The sequence below is a fragment of the Mobula birostris genome, chromosome 2 (genome assembly GCF_030028105.1).
Source record: "Mobula birostris isolate sMobBir1 chromosome 2, sMobBir1.hap1, whole genome shotgun sequence".
Classification (NCBI taxonomy): Eukaryota; Metazoa; Chordata; class Chondrichthyes; order Myliobatiformes; family Myliobatidae; genus Mobula; species Mobula birostris.
In genome coordinates, this window is record NC_092371.1 from 55,103,844 (window position 1) to 55,125,134 (window position 21,291).

Below are 21,291 nucleotides of genomic sequence, written 5' to 3' on the forward strand. Positions count from 1 at the left end.
TATCTTTACCTCCCATTCCCCCCTCTCCACTTTCTGCAGGGATCACTCCCTCCATGATTCCTTTGTGCATTCCAGGTGAGGCAACACTTCACTGGGGTCACCTATTGTATCCTGTGCTCCCGATGCAGCCTCTTTTACATGGGTGAGATCAGATATAAATTGGAGGACTGCTTTATAGAGCACCTCTGCTCTACAAGCCAAAAGTGGAACTTCCCTGTGGCCAAACATGTTAATTCCAATTCCCATTTCTGTTCTGACATGTTGGTCTATAGCAGACTTTCTCAACCTTTTTGCCCTGGAGGAACCCTTGAAAAAATTTTCAAATCTCAGTGAACCCTGAGTAAAAATTATTTTATCTACGGCTCATGGTACGTTAGCATGATCAGCAAGTTGTAGCTATAATAATCCAAAAATAATTGCCAATGCTCTTTCGTGTAAAGAATGAATTTTTCGCCAACCTTTCTTGAAAAAAGGTAATTATGTTTAGCTTAAGATTAATCTCTCGCTTTCCTTTTCATAAATTTTAACAACACATAAGGTAAACATAATAAATTTCTGTTAAATAACTGGCTTAAGCCAAAATGGGATTTAATTTTTCTAAAGTTAGGTTCAGTAAATTTAAGTAAAGGTTGTAAATTGATTTCAACTAATACTATTGACATGAAAATTTATTGACAGTATTGAATAGTAGTCACTAAAAACCACAAGCCAAAGCAATATGAATAAAAATATAGCCTAGGATACAATTTCATACAAGACTTTGAAAAAACATTTTTTTACTAAGTGACATTATCAGGCTCAAATATAAGCCTTGCATGTGAAACCTATGCTTTTTTTTTGCTGCACAAGTAGTCAATTTTGGGTCAAACTTGAGATAAGCACACAGATTTCACTTTCAACTGAAATGAGGTGATTTCTATCCTTGCTATTAATGCTTGTTAAACAAAAAAAAGCTTGCTCACACATACAAGAAGTTGAAAACTGCAGTAAAATGTTCATTGCTTTCTTACGAATGGCAGGATACTCTTCTTTCACAGAAGTCCAGAACTTGTCCAGGGGTGGGTCAGTAAATCTCGTCTTGAGTGCATGATCAGAGTATAGCTCACAAAGTTCTCCCTCTTCTCTCAAAGTCAATCATACACTTGTGTTGAAAGGGAGGGAAAAGTAATGTTCAATTTTGTTTTGCATTTCTTCCAGGTGGTTTTCAATTAAGACTCAAGACTTTCTGATATCCTTCCTCACTCTCAAGCCCAAGCAGCAGTGGAAATATTTCAAGATTTCCTTTTGCAGTATGATTTTTCCAAAGACTCAATTTTCTTTTAAATCCAAGAATCTTGTCACTTAAAGTCAAAATATTTTCTCCAGGGCCTTGCAGGGACTTGTTCAACTAGTTCATATGATGAAAAATGTCTGTTAAGTAAGCTAGTTTCTGCAGCCATCCTTCATCTTCAAAGTACTTAGCAAAATCTTACTACTATTTTCTTGAAAGTACTCTTGCAATTCACCTTTCAGCTCAAACACCCAACTGAGAACTCTTCCTCTAAGCCACTAGATTTCTGAATATAGCAAGAGATTGGTGTGCTCTTTATCCAGGTTTCCACGCAGTTTTTTGAAAGAATATTCTCGAGTAAACTGGTCTTTGTTTTTTGTAGCATCCAGAACTTTTCATTTTATCTCCAAGATTTCTTGACATCAGCACCTCTCTGTGGAAAAAAAAAGCAGAGTTTGTGACTACGTCAGGTTTTTTTTAAACAAGAGAAATGAAATCTCTCATGGAGCCAACCATACCAACCATTGACGGGGTACTACCAGCACAAATGCAAACATAGTTCCCCAAAGAAACACACACACAAAAAGGGGGAGGGACTCAGCAGGCCAGACAGCATCTATGGAAAAGACATTTCAGGCCGAGACCTTCAACAGGACTCAGAAAACTCTTTCTGTTGCAAAGAGCTGCCCCAAACAAGCAAAGGCCAAGTTATATTTAATGTTTTGTCATCATATCTAGGGACAAAAGGTCCTCCAAGAAAGACATCTTGTCTCCGGATATGAAGACAAAACATTAAATATATCTTGGTCTTTGCTTGCTTTTAGCAACTCTTTGCAACAGAAAAAGTTTTCTTGAATTTCACCATCATTTACAAATCCTACAACATGAAATTTATTGGTGAAGTTGTTGACTCATCAACCTGGATAGAGAAGCTGCTGTTTTTCAGTTTATCACATAAAACCTCTTCAGCATCATATGACATATCATCAATATGTCGACTTATCGTACTGTTTGAGAATGAAGCCTTTTCAATTTCTCGTTTTGCATCTTGTACTAGCATTTTACCCACTATTATTTACATGCTGCATTATTAGGTTCTCGCCAAATGTGTGACTTTTCCTTTTATTTAGTAGCAGAACTTATTAGAAAGAACTTGTTCCTGATCATTTGACTGACTGTGACTTTATTTAAAAAAGATTTACTCTGTTTGTTCTGAGAGTCCCAGAATTCTTCATCATTAACCTTATCAGGATTGTCTGTAGGCCTCGGCCTAGGATCCTCCTCTTCCATCTCATACCTCCTCTTCAAAAATCGCCATACTGGACCATCAGACATGTCTGTAAACCACAGGGTTTTTAAAAAGGGGAAGTTGAGGGGAGGTAATTCAGGAGAGGCTGATGCCACAGGCCAAGTTGGGTGAGTCCATTCAACACTTGGAAAACGCACTTCACACTCATCAGCCTGCCATCCTCCCCTTGCACAGAGAGAAGGGTGGGAAGCTGATGAGTGTGAAGTGTGTTTTCCAAGCACTGAATGGATTCAGCAATACAGTGCTCAGCAATTATCAATGGCCTCCCCTATCTTGCATTAAAAACTAAGAATGGACTCAGCTAAATAAACACAGTTCTAATGGGGCTGCTTAGTCACTGCCCAGCACAGCAAGCTCTAGCATCACACATCCCGCCAAGTTCAAAAATAGATGTTTTTTTTAACCATCTCGTGGAACTCTAGGTGAGAAGCCTGGTCTATAGCCTCCTCCTGTGCCAAGATAAGGTCACCCTCAGGATGGAGGATCAACACCTTATACCCTGTCTAGGTAGCCTGCAACCTGATGGCATGAATGTCAATTTCTCCTTCTGGTAAACAAATCCCCCCACCCCATTCCCCACTCTTATATCTTCTCACCCTTCTATCCTCCTCCTTCCCTTTCTCAAATAGTGCACTCTTCCTCTCCTAATAGATTCCTTCCTCTCCAGCCCTTTACCTTTCTTATCCATCTGGCTCCACCTATCACCTTCTAGCCAGTCTCCTTCCCTTCCTCCTAAAACACCTTTTTATACTGACAATCTTTCCACTTCCCTCCCAGTCCTGAAGGGCCTTAGACCAAAATGTTGACTGTTTATTCATTTCCATGGTTGCTGCCTGATCTGCTGAGTTCTTTCAGCATTTTGTGTGCGTTGCTCTGGATTTCCAGCATCTGCAGATTTTCTCATGTAATTTATGATTAAGGTTGTCAAAGAGATGAGATAGACAAAAATTCTGTGGTGGCAGGTGAAAGTTAAATATTTTAAGGGCAGGCCAGTAAAAGCTTTAATTTCTCGAAACCAGGCTCATCTTCCCCACACGTTTCAGCATTCCAAAGGAATCATTCTCTCCACACTTCCATCCCTAGTAACACCGAAGAACCACAGGGTCGTATGTGGTGACATGCATGTACTCTGACAATAAATTTTACTTGGAACTTTGAACTCTCTTTCTGGTGGCATCTTTCAGCAGAGGATGCAACACAAGTGCTTTCACTTCTTCCACTAGATAGGGATGCAGAAACTCCTTTCAGGTGAATTGGTCATTAAACTATACTATTTTCTTTCTAAACTTGGCTTACAATTTGGTCTTCTCTGCATGGGAGAAGCTAAATACTGATTGGGTGAATACTGTGCAAAAGACTACCAATCAATCCACTGTCCGTAACTTTAATTAACCATCCCATTCCCACTCTGACTTTTCACTCTCTCTCTCTGATCCAATGAAACCAAACAAGCTTGGAGAGACAGGATTTCATCTTTCAAATAGACATGTTACTGTCCTCAGAACTCAATAATGAATTTGACCAAGGAAATAAGAGATTGCAGATGGTTGAATCTGAAGCTAAATAACAAAATACTTGAGGAACTCAGAAGGCCAGGTAGCATCTATGGAAGGAGATGCATAGTTGATGTTTGAGGTCATTGCCCTTCATATGGAAACATATAACTGCTGTAAATAAACAGCATTTCCAGTTTGTATCATAAGTGACCAGTTCTTATGAAAGGCCATCAAATGCGTGTTTTCTTTCCCCATAAATGCTACCTGATCTGCTTGGAGTGCTTGCAGCATTCACTTTAACTTCCATTTCCAGCAACTGACAGCTCCCGTTTATTTTTTCTCTCATTTATCTCTTTCTATTCGTGTCTCCTCCAGACATATTATCTGCAATTAAGCCATCACCACCCTCTCTCAGCTGGCAGCAACACTGTTTGCATCAGTCACCGCAGGCATTCCCTTTGTTTTTTTCAATCCCACTAGCCCTGCTATTTTAAATATGCTTTTTTAAAAAAAAACTTTCCCTAACTCTAATGGGTCTTCAGTTTGAAACGTCAACTCATTCCATCTTACCAGATGCTACTTGTTGTTCTGAGCATTTCCAATATTTAATGGGTTTTCACCCCAAGGGATAATTCTGTGTCCTTGTGCCACGAGACCTTGCTACAATAAATAATTTTCACAAAGTAATCCAGCAACTTGATAAATGGGAACCATTCGGTCCGTTGGATGCATACTGGCTGCCAGGGAAGCAACTATCTATCTATATGTAAAAGAAAGCGCTGGAAATGTTCAGGCCATCTGCAGGAAGAGAAACTGGAATAATGTTACAGGTCAAAGACCCTTCGGCAGAATGACCTGCTGAGTATTTCCGGCATATTTTTCCTCTCTCTGTTACATCTACAACGGATACAGTTTTTCTTTGGTTTTCACCCGTGTCTATTCCCCATCCTGGCGCATCCCTACAATTTATGCTCTTACTTACCCATTAACTATCCTTTTAGTATGATGACGGACTGTGTTTGCAAGGTGTAAATTATGTGCCTGTCTTATTAAACTGTATCGGATTTCATGTCAACAAAAAGCGAAGTTGTTGCTCCCTCTTTCAAATTCACTTCCCAAGATAAACGATTTGAATAAAGGGAAACGCCAGTTTACCTCTGAGAGCTTGTGCCGCAAATGCTGAAAACTCTAGATTCTGAAAGTGGACAAGACTCAACACGGCTGCCATTTTCCCTCGGGCCGCTTACAGATCTACAGATCTCCATTCACACAGCGACGTGCACTACGTGCTGTAAACACCAATGTCAGGACCCTGCCAGTACTCTTGTATGATTGATGGGCGGAGAAACCGGTCGATGCGGCTTGAGCCCAGTTCACTTACTGCTGCCTACAAACCGAGCGCCGACTAATGTACGGACACTTGTCAGCCCAAAACAAATTCTGCCAAATTCCAGCGGCTTCCGAGGTGGATAGGACAACTAAGTGAGTATTGGATCAGACTAAAAACCACTGATCACTAGCACAACCTTCTATAGAAGAGGCGTAACTTCCTAAACCAAGTGTATTGGGAATGGATTAAAAATAATTTCGGTAGGTGGGGCTGGCTTGGAAATTGCTGGTAGCCACATGTAACGAAAACGAAGAAAACTTTGCAAATATTTTGACCAAAGTTTTCTGTTGGTCTAAAACGAGCGGCGATGGCGAATCTGGCTCCGCTCCCGTAGAACTGAAGCAACTTTTCCTCGCTGTCAGTGAGTGACATGTGGCTACACCAGCCACGCAGCCCAATTGCCACTGTCAGCGTTCTTTAATGGAATGTTTATAGTGCCTGGGCACCAATCGGTGTGAATGGGAGGCGGGGCCGCGCACCACTCAAATTCGGCAGAGCGAAGCAGAGCGTGAGAGGGGCGGGGTTCGGGTCCGTGTGTCCCGGAGAAGCAAAACAATTGAATGCTGGAGGGGCGCCGGTTGCAGAGCGGAGTTTTAGTTCTCGCTCTTTGCAAACAGAATTATAATACAGCACGAATATAAACTTGCATTTGCCGGTTTTTTTTTTGACAATAGCTTCTTTCGATCAATTGACCCCGCCCCCTCCAGAAATGAGCTCCAAACGCTTTAACAAAAAATATAAAGTTGTAGGCACAAAGGTTTGCGCGCCAAGTTCAGCGGACGATGTCAGAGTTTCTGGAGTAATTCAAGCTTGTAAAAACGATCCTTCGGGTAACAATGTATACACAATCATGTTAGATGATGGCTCACTAAGAGAGTATGCAGAAGAAGAAATAATCTGCATCGATGTCAAAGTGTCTGGAAAAGGAAAATACAGATGTAATCAGAAGGTATTTAAGTATTATCTATTTTTGTTTATTTATAAGAAGCTACTTAATTTCTGCCGATTGCAAACTCGGGGCATGCTTTCATTTTTTTTTGCCATCAGACATATTACTTTTTATATTTGATACACATTGCAACTAAGATGGCGTCTGAAGTGTACGTCCAAAGTTTAAAGAGTATATCAAGGAAACCGGTGCAGTTAAATGTCCAGTGCCTAATAAAACCAAAGACTGACACGAAGTAAATAAGATTTGGTGGTTATTTCACTCTATGTAAAGAGGACGCGATGAAGAATTGTGTTCTCAATAGTATTCAATTCTGTTTGACTTTGCCACTTATGAAGCATAAGTGAATATTTGGAATTGCAGTTAGCTGGGTTCAGTGGGTATTGCTTTGCAAAATCCAAAAATTTGTCCCTGTTTTCAATTCTGAGACAGCTCTGGTGCTTTTTAATTAATTCCTCCACTGATTAACCCGCGCGTTTTAAAGTTTACAACTTGGAATTTGTTTGGCTCTGGTGGGGGAAACTGACATAACTCTGGGGGATTTTGGATTTTCTTTTGATGTCTTTTAATTGTAAAACCAACGAATCGCTTGCCGCACTTCAGGATCGGGTGAAAAACGATGTCCCTTTAAGATCGCCGGAGCCACGCGGCCTGACAGCCAAAAAAACAGAAGACCGGTATCTGGAAAACAAATGTAACAGAACTGGCGAGGTGGAGGAGCCTGCGGCCCGCCCCCTTGGCTGTGTGTCAGAACAGAAACGCCTCCTCACTTCAGCAAACATCGACGTTCCTCAGAGGTAGGAGTTGTTTTTTCGCAAGCTTGTCTTAAGCAGTCTAGTAACGGATGAGATCAAGCTGCATCCTCAATGTGAAGTAACCATTTCCCCCATGACCCGTTCGCTACATTAATGCAAATGTCAAAATTTTCTCTAATTTCGGATGTGTCCCCCCAAATATCTATTTAAATACATTACTTTTATCCACAGAAATGGACTGTGTTCTGGTTAATAAGATTTCAGTTGTTGACTGAAACTTGTACTATCTTTTGATTTGTAATCTTTCTTGTACCATATGTATTATCCTGTGGTCAATCTTTAAAATTTTGGTAAATTGGAACAGTTTTGATATCATTATTTGGATTGTGGAGTGTAAAGGCACATTGCTGGATTAGGAAATTGTCAACAGGATTCTGACCTTGTGCTGTTGCTCTCAATCCTATCATTCATTCAGACCATATTTCCACTAAGTAAAACTGATTTGTAGTATGCTGGTCAAATTGCAGGAATGAAAGTGATCTATCCTGATGAGGATGGATAGTCACACCCAGTCAGAAATAAATACAGGTTGTCTACCCCTTATCTGAAATGCTTGGGACCCAGTAGTGTTTTAGATTTTGGAATGTATAATAAGGTAGTTTGGGATTGCCATCATTTCTGACTCTGAACTTAAGTGCTACTGGTAAACAGTCTTTGTTTTACACTTGTTCATCACACATCTACGTAACAGCAGAAAAAAAATAGTATACCACTAATATAATGAAAATGTAATGGATGCAAGGTAACAAAAGCAACACAGCAGCATGGGAAAAATACTGTACCTGAATCAGCTGTTCAACAAGGGCAGGATTTCGGTCTCACCTATAATGCTGTCTTTCGTATACTTTTTGTATACTTTTAAGTTTTATGTAAGGTATAAAATCAGTATCGTAGACTTGTTTTGGTGCTAGATTTTTGTGATCAGCAAACGCTTTAAGAATTTAATGCCATGCCCTTTCTTAAATTTCTGCAACAGGCCTTCTGAATATTCACAATTACCTTCAATTTTAAGTTTGTCGTGAAGGATCTTTTGTTTCATGATCAGCATACCATTAAGTGGCATATGGTCACTCCAACACTGATGAATTCACTCTTTCAATACACCATTGAATCTTCATTTTTCACTTTATGCAGTGTTTTTCTGTTTTTCATTAATTTCTGTTCTGTTTATTACATATGTGAGGTCACTTTTCAGAACCATCTGTGACCTGTGCATCACCTGGGAACCTTCCCAGTGTTTTGTGTAATTTTCCATTTGTGATATCGTATCAGCGCTCAAAAAAAACCGAAATTTGAATTGTAGAGGTTTTCAGATTCTGGAATTTCAGATAAGGGTACTCATCCTGTATTACATGAAAGAGGAACATGGTGTAACAGATTTGTTTTAGTAAAGGAAATGCTATAAACAAATTAATTTCCTGATGCCAACTAATAACACCTAAAATTTGAATTGCATAGATCATCAGTCTAAATGTATGTGAGATGTAGAAATTTCAGAAAATTCATAAATTAAAATATTCAAAGCAGTAGTCAAAATTGTGTCACAATGGAGCAATGTCATTAAATGACTAGAAAAACAGCTGATAAAGGATTTTTGGATATGTGAACAAGTTCTGCTATGTGAATATACCAGTTGTGGTAGGTTATTTGCTTACCACGCACATTAAAACTTGTGACATTTGTTATTAATTCTCAATGCTTTCAGTAGTCTTGGTAAGCACAATTAGCACTGTCCTATGAACCTGATCAATTGTAGCTTTTGAATTTTTTTTTTGATGCTGGAAAATATAATCCTTTATAGAAGTTCAGGTTTTAAAGCTATTCTTTTACCTCTTGCACCCCAGATTTTTTTTAATAACTTATGACTTCCCTTACTGCTGCAGAAGAAATTTGAATCTAGATTTACAGCTTCTCTGATTGCTTTGGCTTTAAAGCGATTTATCCAAGCTGGACAGTGAATTTGTGCTTGTGGTAAAATCCTTCAATTGCTCAACTTGAGGATGGTCAGGGGGAAATCATCAGAAGTTGGAAAACTGCATAAGACTACTGCTCCATGGTCCTGATCTTCTACTACCTTCATACCACAGTACTCACTAGGCTTGTTGCTTTGAAATGTCAGCAATCAGGACTAGAATCCTTGGGACTAATTTTATTGCCTGTAGAGAATGTGCATCAGTTTTGAATTATGGGTAAATGGTTTCTTGTACTGAATTTCTTATTCTAGTTCCTGTTTTTAATTTACTTGTTTAGTAGATTGATGTGCTTTACTTTTTATGACTGCCATTTGAAAAATTTTCTTAAAAGAGGTGTTTCAACTGAGAATTTAGACTACTTCACTAATGCAATATAATACAGACAGTATAATTGCACATGGTTAAATAGCATTTGGGAAGAGAAGAAGAGGTGCATGTTTTTCAGTGATGAAGGTTAATTTGAACCCTGAAGATTTTTTGTTTACAGGTCTATGGTTTTGTCATTTAAAGTGCAACCTAGATTAAGACCAAGATACCACCAAAATGAAGTGGAGAAGTCTTATTCTCCAATGCTGGTAAATTATTAGCCCACGATTTTGCATTTGACTTGTAGACACAAAACAAATGCAGCATTTGGAGTGTTCTAATGGTGTAATATCTGTCAAAATTAATCTTTCTACATTAAGTAGGATTTTCAACATTGTGGTAATTGTCTCCTGTAAATAATAGCACCTGAAGGAGGTCTATTCTGGACATATTAGCACCTGAAATTTGATCTAAATTGGCCCAGACTGCTTCATATCTTTATTATAATTGGGTTGAATTCAAGGTTAATTCAAAGAGTGTGATGTTCATGAGCAATAATTGTAAAATTTCTGATGTTCTATTCGTGCATCTGAAACTTGTGTGAGTCATGGCTAATACAACAAAGAATATTTCACAATTTTCTGTAAAGCAGGTCATCTTCCACTAATGCACCTAGAGCTGTAAATCCTTCTGTGTAGCACTGTGCCTAATTGTCAACTTGCTAACCTTTGCTTTTGTTTTTAATTGGTCTCCAGATTTGACATTGTTGGCAAGGCAGACATTCTCCTCTCCTGGAGATGATGAAGATGATCTCTTTGACACACAGATTGTGACTTTTCATAGGCGCTCACACAATGCAGATAGGAAGATTTGGATTTAGACCCAGCAGTCACAGAGTAGTAGTATATGGCTAAGTTGGGATAGTGCTCAACTTGAGGGGAACTTGGAGATGTTCCCATGCATCAGCTGCACTTGTCCTTTTTTGGTGGTGGAGATTGCAGGTTTGAGTGGTGCTGCTATAAAAATACTTGAATGGGTTACTCCAGTGCATCCTGTAGATCAGCCTTTCCAACTTGTTTTGCCCTGGAGGAACCCTTGAAATAATTTTCAGGTCTCAGGGAATGTTTGCATAAAAAAGATTATATCTACAGCTCATGATACTTTAGCATGATAAGTAAGATATAGATATAATCAAAAATAATTGTCAATGCTCTTGAGTAGAAGGCAAATTTTTAGCCAACCTTTGGCGGGGGGGGGGGGGGTTGATATAGTTAAGCTTAGCTTACCTTTCTTGAAATTGCTCTTTCTTTCTTTCTTTCTTCATAAAATTTAAAAACTCATAAGGCAAACAAAATAAATTTCTCAATTCTGGGTCAAACTTGACTTAAGCATGCACTGATTTCACTTTCAACTGAAATGAGCCGATTTCTATTCTTGCTGTTGACGCTTGTTAAACAAGAAAAAGCTTGCTCACACATGCAAGAAGTTGAAAACTGCGGCAAAATATTCGTTGCTTCCTGTGAATGGCAGGAAACTTCTTTCACAGAAATCCAGAACTTGTCCAGGGCAGGTCTGTAAATCTCATCCTGAGTGCATGATCATAGTACAGCTCACAAAGTTCTTCCTCTTCTCTGAAAGTCAAATTCTCAGGCTGAGCAGAAGATTCAGAGAAAGGGTCTCTCACTCAATCATATGCTTGTGTTGAAAGGGAGGGAAAAGTACTGTTCAATTTTGTTCTGCAGTTCTTCCAGGTGGTTTTCAATAAGACTGAAGACTCTCTAATATCCTTCCTCACTCTCAAACCCAAGCAGCAGTGGAAACATTTCAAGATTTCCTTTTGCAGCATGACTTTTCCAAAGACTCTGTTTTCTTTTAAATCCAAGAATCTTGTTACTTAAAGTCAAAATATTTTCTCCAGACCTTTGCAGAGACTTGTTCAACTAGTTCATATGATGAAAAATATCTGTTAAGAAGCTAGTTTCATGTAGCTATCCTTCATCTTCAAAGCACTTAGCAAAATCTTGCCTACTATTTTCTTGAAAGTACTCTTGCAGTTCATCTTTCAGCTTAAACACCCTGTTGAGAACTCTTCCACTAAGCCACTAGATTTTTGAATGTAGCAGGAGATTGGTATGCCCTTTGTCCAGGTTTTTACATGTTTTTTATAAACATTCTCGAGTGAACTGGTCTTAAATCTACTAAATAACTTGTTTCCTGAGTCTTTTTACTGACTGTGACTTTATTTTCTAAAACTTTAATCTGTTTGCTTTAAGATTCCAATAGTCGTTTAAAATAATCATCACTTTTATGTGCCATATGACTGTGATTTGTAGTTAAGTGTCATTTCAATTTTGTTGGAGCTGTTGCTACATTTGTAAGTTTTTGCCACAGACTCGGCCCAGTGGAATAGGATACCTTGAATCACTTGTTCATGTAAAACCCATTGATAAGTAGCCTTCATTGTGAAGGTATGGTACTGGCTGATTACTTTAGTCCTGCCCACTGCTTTTGTTTCCAGGACCCGGAAAAGGCTGGTCGACTTATTCTGGGGGAACAGGAGGCATTGGGTGTGGTCCTGAGTCTTCCTGTTTTGAAGGGTGGTCAGTCATTGGTGTGTACAGTGACCACCCTGAGTTGGCATGCGCTGGTGACGCAATATCTCTGCCAGGGACACTGTCTGCAAGAGAGTACATGGCTTCCAGCGGACAGCATCAGCTACGCCACTTTGAGGGGACTGCCTCACTTTTACCGAGAGCTGCTAAGGGTATGGGGTCCAGTCTCATCCAGACAGCGTGCTCCTGTACCACTGGGGGACGGTGCTCTAGTTGCAAGGGGGACAGGTTCCCATCGTATCGCAGTGGGGAAGTGGAGGGGTTCCAGCTGCACCACCGCCTGATGGACCAGAAGTGTTTGTCAGCCCCAGGCCTTGGGAGACCACCCTGGAGAGGGTCTCACACAGCCTCAGCCATCTCACAGGGATGCCCACCGTGTGGTTCCATGACGCTCCAAACCACTTCTTGTACGGGCTGCTCCTGCACACCTTTCCCTTCCTTGCCTTCATCTGCCAACTGGACTTGCCCTAATAATCTGTTTTACCATCTGGCAGTGGAGGAGATCCCCAGTGGAAATCTTTTTGTGCAGGTGTCCTTCCCCTGTACAGTGGGGTCCTGGGGTGGAAGGTGTTGCATAGGGTGGTACCGTGCAACAGGTCTTTAAGCAGGTTCACTAACACCCCGTCCACCTGTCTGTTCTGTGGCCGGGAGGAGTCAGTCTACCACGCTTGTATAGAGTGTGAGAAGTTGCAGCCCCTGTTTGAGTATCTGAAGGGGCTGCTGCTCAGATTCTCGTTGTACTTCAGCTCTGTGCTCTGTGTGTACGAGCACCCAGTATGGAAGGGGGTGGGTTGCGAGGAGTAGGCTTACTCCTGGGCCTAGCCAAGATGGCCATTCACGGGCCTAGGCAGTCAAAAGTTGAGGACTCTACCAGGACCGACTGCCTGCCCTTCTTCTGAGGAGACATACGTGCCCGCTGCCCTTAAAGATGGAACAGAGGGAACATGGATATAGTGGGGGATTTCTGGGAGTAGTGAACTGCACTGCCGACCCCCCCCCCAAGGAATTGACTGTTTTATAGATAGTAGTAATCATATTTTAACTTGAATTTATTCACTGTCTTGCAAATACTTAATGTTTGTACTTTGTGTATTGTGCAAATAAACGCTTATCGTTTTGTAAAAGAAGACAGACTTTTTTTGTGTCCCTTGTTGCTCTGGTTCTGTGAAATGACTCAGATGATTGTAATTCTTCATCATTAACCTTATCAGAATTGTCCGTGGGCCTAGAATCCTCCTCTTCCATCTCACACCGCCTCTTCAAAAATTGCCACATTGCACCATCTTTAGAATGAAAATTTCCCTCCTATTTTCTACCACAGGAGTAGAGTTTGTTTGCTTCCATAAGTCATTTGGTGGCATGTAAGGGGAAATTGGGGGAGGTAATTCAGGAGGGAGAGGCTGAAGTCACAGGCTGAGTTCATTCAATCCTCGGAAAACACACTTCACGCTCCTCAGCAGCCTACTGTCCTCCCCTTCGTGCAATACAGTTCTCTTCAATTATCGGCCTACCATCCTCCCCTCTGTGCAATACAGCACTCACCAATTATCAGCCTACCGTTCTCCTCTCCATGCCACACAGTGTTCATCAGCCCACTGCCCTCCCCTCTGTACAATACAGTGCTCACCAATTATCAATGGCCTCCCCATCTCGCGTTTTAAAAACTGAGAATGGACTCTAGCAAATAAACGCGGTCTTACTGCGCACTGCCATACTGGGCTGAGAGACCGCTAACGAGATTGCTTACGGGGCTGCTTAGTCACTGCCCACCTCTGCAAGCGCTAGCGTCATGATTTGCGCAAAGTTCAAAAAAACGATGTTTGTTTATTTTTTAATCACGATCTCTCGCAATACCCTGATTGAGAAACCCTGCTGTAGATGGTATGCTCTCTGTTTTAATGTGCTATTAGTTCATAGAGTGGAATGCTTTCATATGTGTGTCCCAAGTTTATTTGCTGTGTCTAGCCTGATTAGGGAGGAGGATTTTATTTCTGTACGTATTGTTTATGAAAGCCAATAGAGAGAGTCTGTGGTATTGGGAAATGAACAGCACACCATAGAATACAATTGACTGACTTATTCTGGGTGCCATGGAGCTCGTATGGCTGGGAAAACTCAAGCTCTTGAGATTTTTCACAATGGTATCAGCCACATTGATGATCAGGTTGAGGTGGTTAAACCGCATTACTGCATATGTTTGTTATCAGGCATGTGTTCAGTATAATTTTTTTTTCTTGTTACTCTAACAACAAATTATAAGCTATGTTTTAACATTGTAAGAACATCCCATGATAATTAAAAGAGCTGTTATCAAATAAAAGGATTGCAAGTTAGACATATGATAAAATTCACCCTGCAGTTTGAGTGAGAGAGAGCAAAAGTAAAGTCAGATGTGTCGGTTTTACAGCGGAGTAAAGGTAATTTTAGAGGCATGAGAGAGGGGCTGGCCAAAGTTGATTGGAAGGGGACACTAGCAGGGATGATGGAAAAATGGTGGAGTTTCTATGAGCAATTTAGAAAGCACAGATCACAGAAATTGGAGTATTGTAAAGGGAGGATGAAGCAGCTGGCTGACAAGGGAAGTCAAAGGTAGCATAAAAGCAAAGGAGAGGGCATGTAATAATAGCAAAAGTTAGTGAGAAATTAGAGGATTGGGAAGCTTTTTAAGAGTAAACAAGGCAACTTAAGAAAAAAGCCATTAGGCAAGACGAGATGAAATGGGTAAGTAATTTATATAAAAGAGGATTCCAAAGGGGTTTTCAGATGTATAAAGTAAAAGGAGAGGCGAGGGTAGATATTGGACTGCTGGAAAATGCTGGAGAGGTAGTAATAGGGGACAAGGAAATGGTGGACAAACTGAATAAATATTTTGTGTCATTCATCCCTGTGGAAGACACTAGCAGTATGCCAGAAATCCTAGAGTGTCAGGAGGAAGAAGTGCATTTGCTATTACTGAGGAGAAGGCCTTTGACAAGCGGAAAGGTCTGAAGATAGATAAGTAGCCTGGACCAGATGGCCTATACCCCATTGTTTTGGAACAGTTAGCTAAAGAGGTTTGTGAAAGTATTAATAGTGATCTTTCAAGAATGATTGGATTCTGGAATGGTTCAAAGTTCAAGGTACATTTATTTTCAAAGTATGTATGAATTATATAACCTTGAGGTTCTGGAGGGCTAAAAAATTACAAATGTCATTCTACTCTTTAAGAAAGGAGGCAGGCAGAAGAAAGGAAATCATAGGCCAGTTAGTCTGACTAGAGTGGTTTGAAAGGTTTTTGGAGTCTATTATTAAGGATAAGGTTTCAGGGTACTTGAAGGAGCATGGTAAAATAGGCCAAAGTAAGCATGGTTTCCTTGAAGGGAAATCTTGCCTCACAAATTTATTGAAATTCTTTGAGGAAATAACGGGCAGGATAGACAGCATCAGTGGATGGTGTTTACTTGGATTTTCAGAAGGTCTTTGACAAAGTCACACAAAGTACTTAAGATAAGAGCCCATGGTATTACAGGAAAGATACCAGCATGGATAGAGGATTGCCTGATTGGCCGGAGGCAATGAAGGGAACCTTTTATGGTTGGCTTCTGTTGACCAGTGGTGTTCCGCAAGGATTGGTGTTGGAACCGCTTACCTCTCCGCATAATATGTCAGTGATTTGGATGGCAGAATTGATGGCTTTGTGACCAAGTTTGCAGATGATGAAGCAGCGAGTCTGCAGAAGGATTTGGACGGATTGGAAGAATGGACAAAGAAGCGACAGATGGAATATAGTGTAAGGACGAATATAGTCATGCACTTTGATAAAAGGAGTAGACTTTTCTAAATGGGAAAAAAATTCAAAACTCTGAGGTGGAAATGGACTTGCTAATCCTCGTACAGGATTCCCTAAAGGTTAACTTAGAGGTTGAGTTGGTGGTAAGGAAGGCAAATCCAATGTTAACATTCATTTCCAAAGGACTAGAATACAAGAGCAAAGATGTGACGCAGAGGCTTTATGAGGCATTTATAAGACCACACTTAGAGTATTGTGAGCAGTTTTAGGCCCCTTATCTAAGAAGTGCTGGCATTGGAGAGGGGACAGAGGAGATTCACGAGAATAATTCTGGGAATGAGGAGCATTTGACAGCTCTGGGCCTGTACTTTAGATTAGAAGAATGAGGGGAGAATTTCAATGAAACCTATTGAATATTGAAAAGCCTAGATAGTGGATGTAGAGTGGATGTTTCCTATAGTGGGGAAGTCTAGGACCAGGGGGCACAGCTTTGGAATAGAGGGGCATCTATTTATAACAGATTAGGAGGGTTTTTAGCTAGGGAGTGGTGAAAATCTGGAATTCATTGCCCCAGACTGCTATGGTGGCCAAGTCATTTGATATATTTAAAGCAGAAGTTCATAAGTTCTTGATTTGTCAGGGAATCAAGCGTTGTGGGGAGAAGGCAGGAGAATGATGTTGAGGGATAATAAAGCAGCCATGATGCAATGTGGACCGGACTTGATCGGCTGAATGGCCTTATTCTGCTCTGGTGTCCTGTAAATTAGGGGATCCTGACCTTTTTGCATGCCGTGGACCAATACCATTTAAGCAAGAGGTCTGTGGACTCTAGTTTGGGAACCCCTGTAGTAAGTGGTCATTACAAGAAGCTGCATTCTTCATCATCAAACATTGTCTTTCTATTGTGATGGAATAAGGTGATATTATGAGAAACCCCAGCATGGATGTCCTGGAACAAAAATGATGGTTTAATTGTAGTAAAACGATTTTAAAGTTGTACAGGGAGTTGGCAGTAAAGTTATTGTCTATTTTTCTTCCATAGCCTCAACTGTTAACTAATTTAATGTGTGTGAATTGTAACTTTCTAAAACCTCTAGAACTAGTAACAACAGTTGGGCATTTGGCCCTTCAAACACAGTATGCTTCTAAATATAGCTTAGTAATGGAAATTTTATGTGTATTTGTCATATAGTACCTTGTTGATACTAATGCACTCATCATGTCTGGTAGGTATGATCCCATAAAGGCAAAGTCAATCCCCAGAGATCTAGCCCTCATCTTCATGGAGATGGAGAGATGTCAGATGGAGTTCCTTCCCTTTTTTCTTTGTGAAATAACTACTCGCCTTCTCTGACTTTTATTTCTAGTTTTTTTTTCATGGCATAGTGGTGTAACACATGCATTGACAACTTAAGTTTGTCATGTTGTCATTTTCTACTGTTGATTGATAATGGAAATGTGGGAAAAGCATTGATACCTCAGATGAATTTTTGTTTTGGAGCCTTCACCGGTCTTGACATCCAATGACATGTTAAACTTTCTTCTCCCCTCTCAAGGGAATATAAAATTTTTCATGGCTATATTTGAAGAAGGTCATGGGAGTTTTCAGTAGTCCTAGTTGATATTTATTTCTTAATCAATTTCATTTAAAATAGTTTTGTGGTTCTACCATTTTATTTTCTTAAAAATAAAGATTGCTGTCGAGTTTCCAGATATTACAACATTTTGAGTTTTCTGCTGATTTAGGAAAAAATCTAGCATTGTGGATTGTGGGTACCTACCTATGTATCTGCACAAGTCCAGGAATCCTCCCCAAGCATGCATTGGCATGAATTCGCAAATTTCCAAACAATTAATTGCCCTTGCCACTGTGTTAATATTGGTCTTTTCATTGACTCCAGCAGCAATATGCGAATTTCCACAGATTACTGTAACTTGTGCTGGGAAATCTGCCTGTAGTTGGACTTGGCACAGAAACAACAAGCTCCTTCATTTGAATGGAAAAGAGTGGTGATGAAGGTTCAGGTGTATGCATAATATTTGATTTGGTAGAATAAACTGAAATGTTCTTAATTATTTTAGGTTTTTAAATATTAGACATTGTTAAAACTAAAACTTTAAATGTTGAAATGTTTCTTTATCAGAGACATTCATAAACACTCTCTCATTAATAGCTGGTAAAGCAGGTGCATTGATTTACCGAGCTGTGAAAGTAATTCTGTGTAGGTAGTTTATGACTTGTATTCATAAGGCCCTGCCTTGCAAAAGATCAATGCCGGCTTCTTTGAGGAAGTTAATGTCAGTTAACTTGTTGCAGGTAAGGGCTAGTGTAGGTTGGCAAACTGGTTTTTGGAAGATTTGAACCAGTATTACTTTATTGGGTGTAATGTGGATTGAGATTTTCTGGAATGATGAAAAGCCTTGTATAAAGCAAGCTGTTTCTTTATTGACAAAAATTGTAATTAATGCAGAATATTTATTAAGTTATAATTGCTATTTTGTTGCCCAATGTGACAAAGTATTATAAATCATTTCTGATTACTAATCATATTGTATATTAGGCAACATCCATTTTATTTAACTGCATCTCTATTAGTTTTGGAAGCCTATGCCAGTCTTAGATTGATGAGTTGCATATACGGTAGAAGAATGTATGAATTTAGGTATGCATGTGATTGGAAATGCAATAAACATTTCAAAGGAACCTGGGGAAGTTACAGATATTACTATATTTGTATTAAAATGTTATAAAACCTGAAATAATGGTGGATTCAGCTATCTAGGGAGCATCCCTTAGAAGGGGAATAAACAGTAATTAATATTTCCTCATAAGTAAGAAAGGGAACTGAGCCTGTTTCTATGCTGTATGAATTTGACTGCATGATTCCTACTGGCTGAAACCTGCCAAGATGAAGAAAAGGTGTTGTCTTGTTCCTCAAGCTTGCCTTGAACTCGTAGAAGAAACGCATGAGGTCACAGAAGTTAGATTGAGAATGAGATGGAGATTTAAAATGGCCAGCAACTAGTAACTCAGTTCTGAGCTCGGGCGGTCACCCAGTCTCCACTAGTTTTCTCCAGTTTGAAGGAGGCCATCTTGTTAACACTGAATGCAGTTGACTAGATCAAACAATGCTAATTGCTGCTGCACCTGGAATGATTGGATGGCGGGAAGGGAAATGTTAAATGGACGGACGTTATCTCTTCCAATAACATGATGTATGGTTTTAATTATAGCTGTGATCCTGGGTGTGTTCAAATTATGAAGGATGAATTTGGAATTCAGATCCATGCAGGATAAGCTGGATATGGAGACTGAGGGTAGAATTGATGCAATTTTGGTCAGAACCGTTGCATCCAGTAAGCTAGACTGTAGAACAGCACCCAGATTTCAAAACGGTAGCCACATCTTGCATAGACAAAGGACATTAACTGTCCATTCAGTGGCTACATCTTGTCTCCCTATTACAGACATTCCTTTTATTCTAGCCATAGCCTCCCCCACCATCTCCTCCACTTACACTAATTGTGCTTTCTCAGTTCTGATGAAGGGCTGTGACGTGAAATGATTAACTGGTTTCTTTTTCCACTGATGCTGCTTCACTGGTTAAGTTCTTCTATTTTTTTTTTTAAATTCTGATTCCAGTTTTTACAGCTTTGTTTGTTTTCTGCATTTTGTTGTAAACTAAGCTCCACAAACCTGCGAAGCAAACGCCAACTCTTTTTGCATTTGGCCCATAGCACATAAAGAAAGTTCCAAATATTTTGGAAATTTAGCTTGTGTTTGTTTCTATCCTGATTTAATTTTTCAATTTTAGCATTGTATACAGATATCTGGAGATGTTATTTGCATAGTATTGTTGAATAGGGTTCTGAGATTTAGAGTGAGCAGTAATGAAGGGATGGGGGCCATGACTTGGAGGGTCCATGCACATGTTTCCATGGGCCTGTTGCTCCTTTCCTTGGTAGAAATCACTGATTTGCAAGGTGCTGTAGGGCTAGAGTTGGTGAACTCTATGGATGTTTGCTTTTTAACGTAGTTTGCAGAATGTACACTGCCATTACTGTGTGCTGAGTGAATGTTTATAGTGATGTGGTTGGTATGTTAATCAAGAGTACTGTTGGAGCTATGGGTAAGTGGGAAGCATTTCATAACACTCGTGAAAACGGGAAATGTTTTATAGTGTTTGGAAGTGAGTTACTTGCTACAAGTTAGCCAGCTTCATTTGTGTGGCTCATCCACTTGAGTCTCCAGGGTGGTGAGGATGGAGCTCAAAGCCATGTAGTGTTGTTGAAAGTTAAGGATTACTGATTAGAGTTTTATTGCAGATGGTCAGGCATTTGTCTGGTGAGCTGTTACTTGCAATTTATCAGTTCTCTTTAAGTAGTGGGCATGGACTAGTTCATTATCAAGGTAGTTTTTCTTCTGGAAATAGCAATTTAATCTTTTTAATTCATTTCCATTTTTGTATTCACCTTGATATCATGGACTTTTATAAATAAATATGGACAGCATCAAATGTCGCTTTCATTTGATATTGCCTTTCACTTCTGGAACTTGCTGCTTGAGAGCACCCAGAATCCAAACTGGCAAAACCTTGGCACTGTGCAATAGAGAATCTAAGCTGTATATGTGTCAGCAGGTCCTCCTCTTGTGTCCATGAATTATAGTTACCTATGTGCGTTCCTTTCGCTTCAATTAATTCTGAACATGCCCAGTATCTTGAGTATGGCAATGACAAAGTAGTGGTTGCTCAATGGTGAATCCGTATATTGTATGTGATCAAAGTTATGGGCTAAAATAACTAACTTCATAAGCCGTATATGCAAAATCCAGGCTTATGTGAGAGAAAATATTTTATTTTAAAATTGAAGATGTGGGTCTGAATTTGGGAGAACTGGGCCATTCAGTAACCAGCATTGGCTATACTCAAGGGGAATTAGAGAACCATTGAATTTTTTAGTGTGCTTCCTTTGTCTAAAGTTGGATTTGAATTCTTCAACTATGGTCTTTAATTTGAATTTCCATTTTCTGGATTATTAACTCAGTTATTGGTTTCCAGCTCCAATAAAGTAATCACTGCACTGCTGTGTATAGGACATAATTTGGTGCATGATTGACCATGTGTTGCTTGCATAGCGGTGAGCCTGACTCTATTGTAACTCAGGGCATTCTGGAGTTTGATTCCAGTGCTGTCCTGTATGGAGTCTGTATATCCTCCCTGTGGAATGCGTTGGTTTTCTCAAGGTCTTACAATATCCTCCCACAGTCCAAAGACGTAGTAGGTAGGTTAATTGATCTTTGGAAATTGCCCCATAATTAAGTTGGGGTTAATCGGGTTTGTCAGGAGTTGCTGTGGCAGTGTGGTTCAAAGGGCCTGCACTGCACCGTATCACTAAATAAA

General features: G+C 39.9%; 1 protein-coding gene and 1 long non-coding RNA gene across 2 annotated transcripts in view; one reads left to right on the plus strand and one right to left on the minus strand.

Annotated features, from left to right (window-relative positions):
* Nucleotides 1-653: 653 nt before the first annotated feature.
* LOC140186729 (uncharacterized) lies at nt 654-5,747 on the minus strand. Its single transcript, XR_011882930.1, has 2 exons — nt 5,231-5,747; nt 654-1,703 (listed from the first exon to the last, which is right to left on the minus strand). It is a non-coding gene; the product is annotated as an uncharacterized lncRNA (long non-coding RNA).
* LOC140186722 (zinc finger protein 704-like) overlaps nt 5,592-21,291 on the plus strand; it is a 149,783-nt gene continuing 134,083 nt past the window's right edge. The window contains exons 1-2 of the mRNA XM_072241237.1: nt 5,592-6,414; nt 7,018-7,211. Of these exons, the coding sequence (XP_072097338.1) occupies nt 6,175-6,414; nt 7,018-7,211 (434 nt within the window). The 5' untranslated portion in view covers nt 5,592-6,174. The remainder of the gene's footprint in view (nt 6,415-7,017; nt 7,212-21,291) is intronic.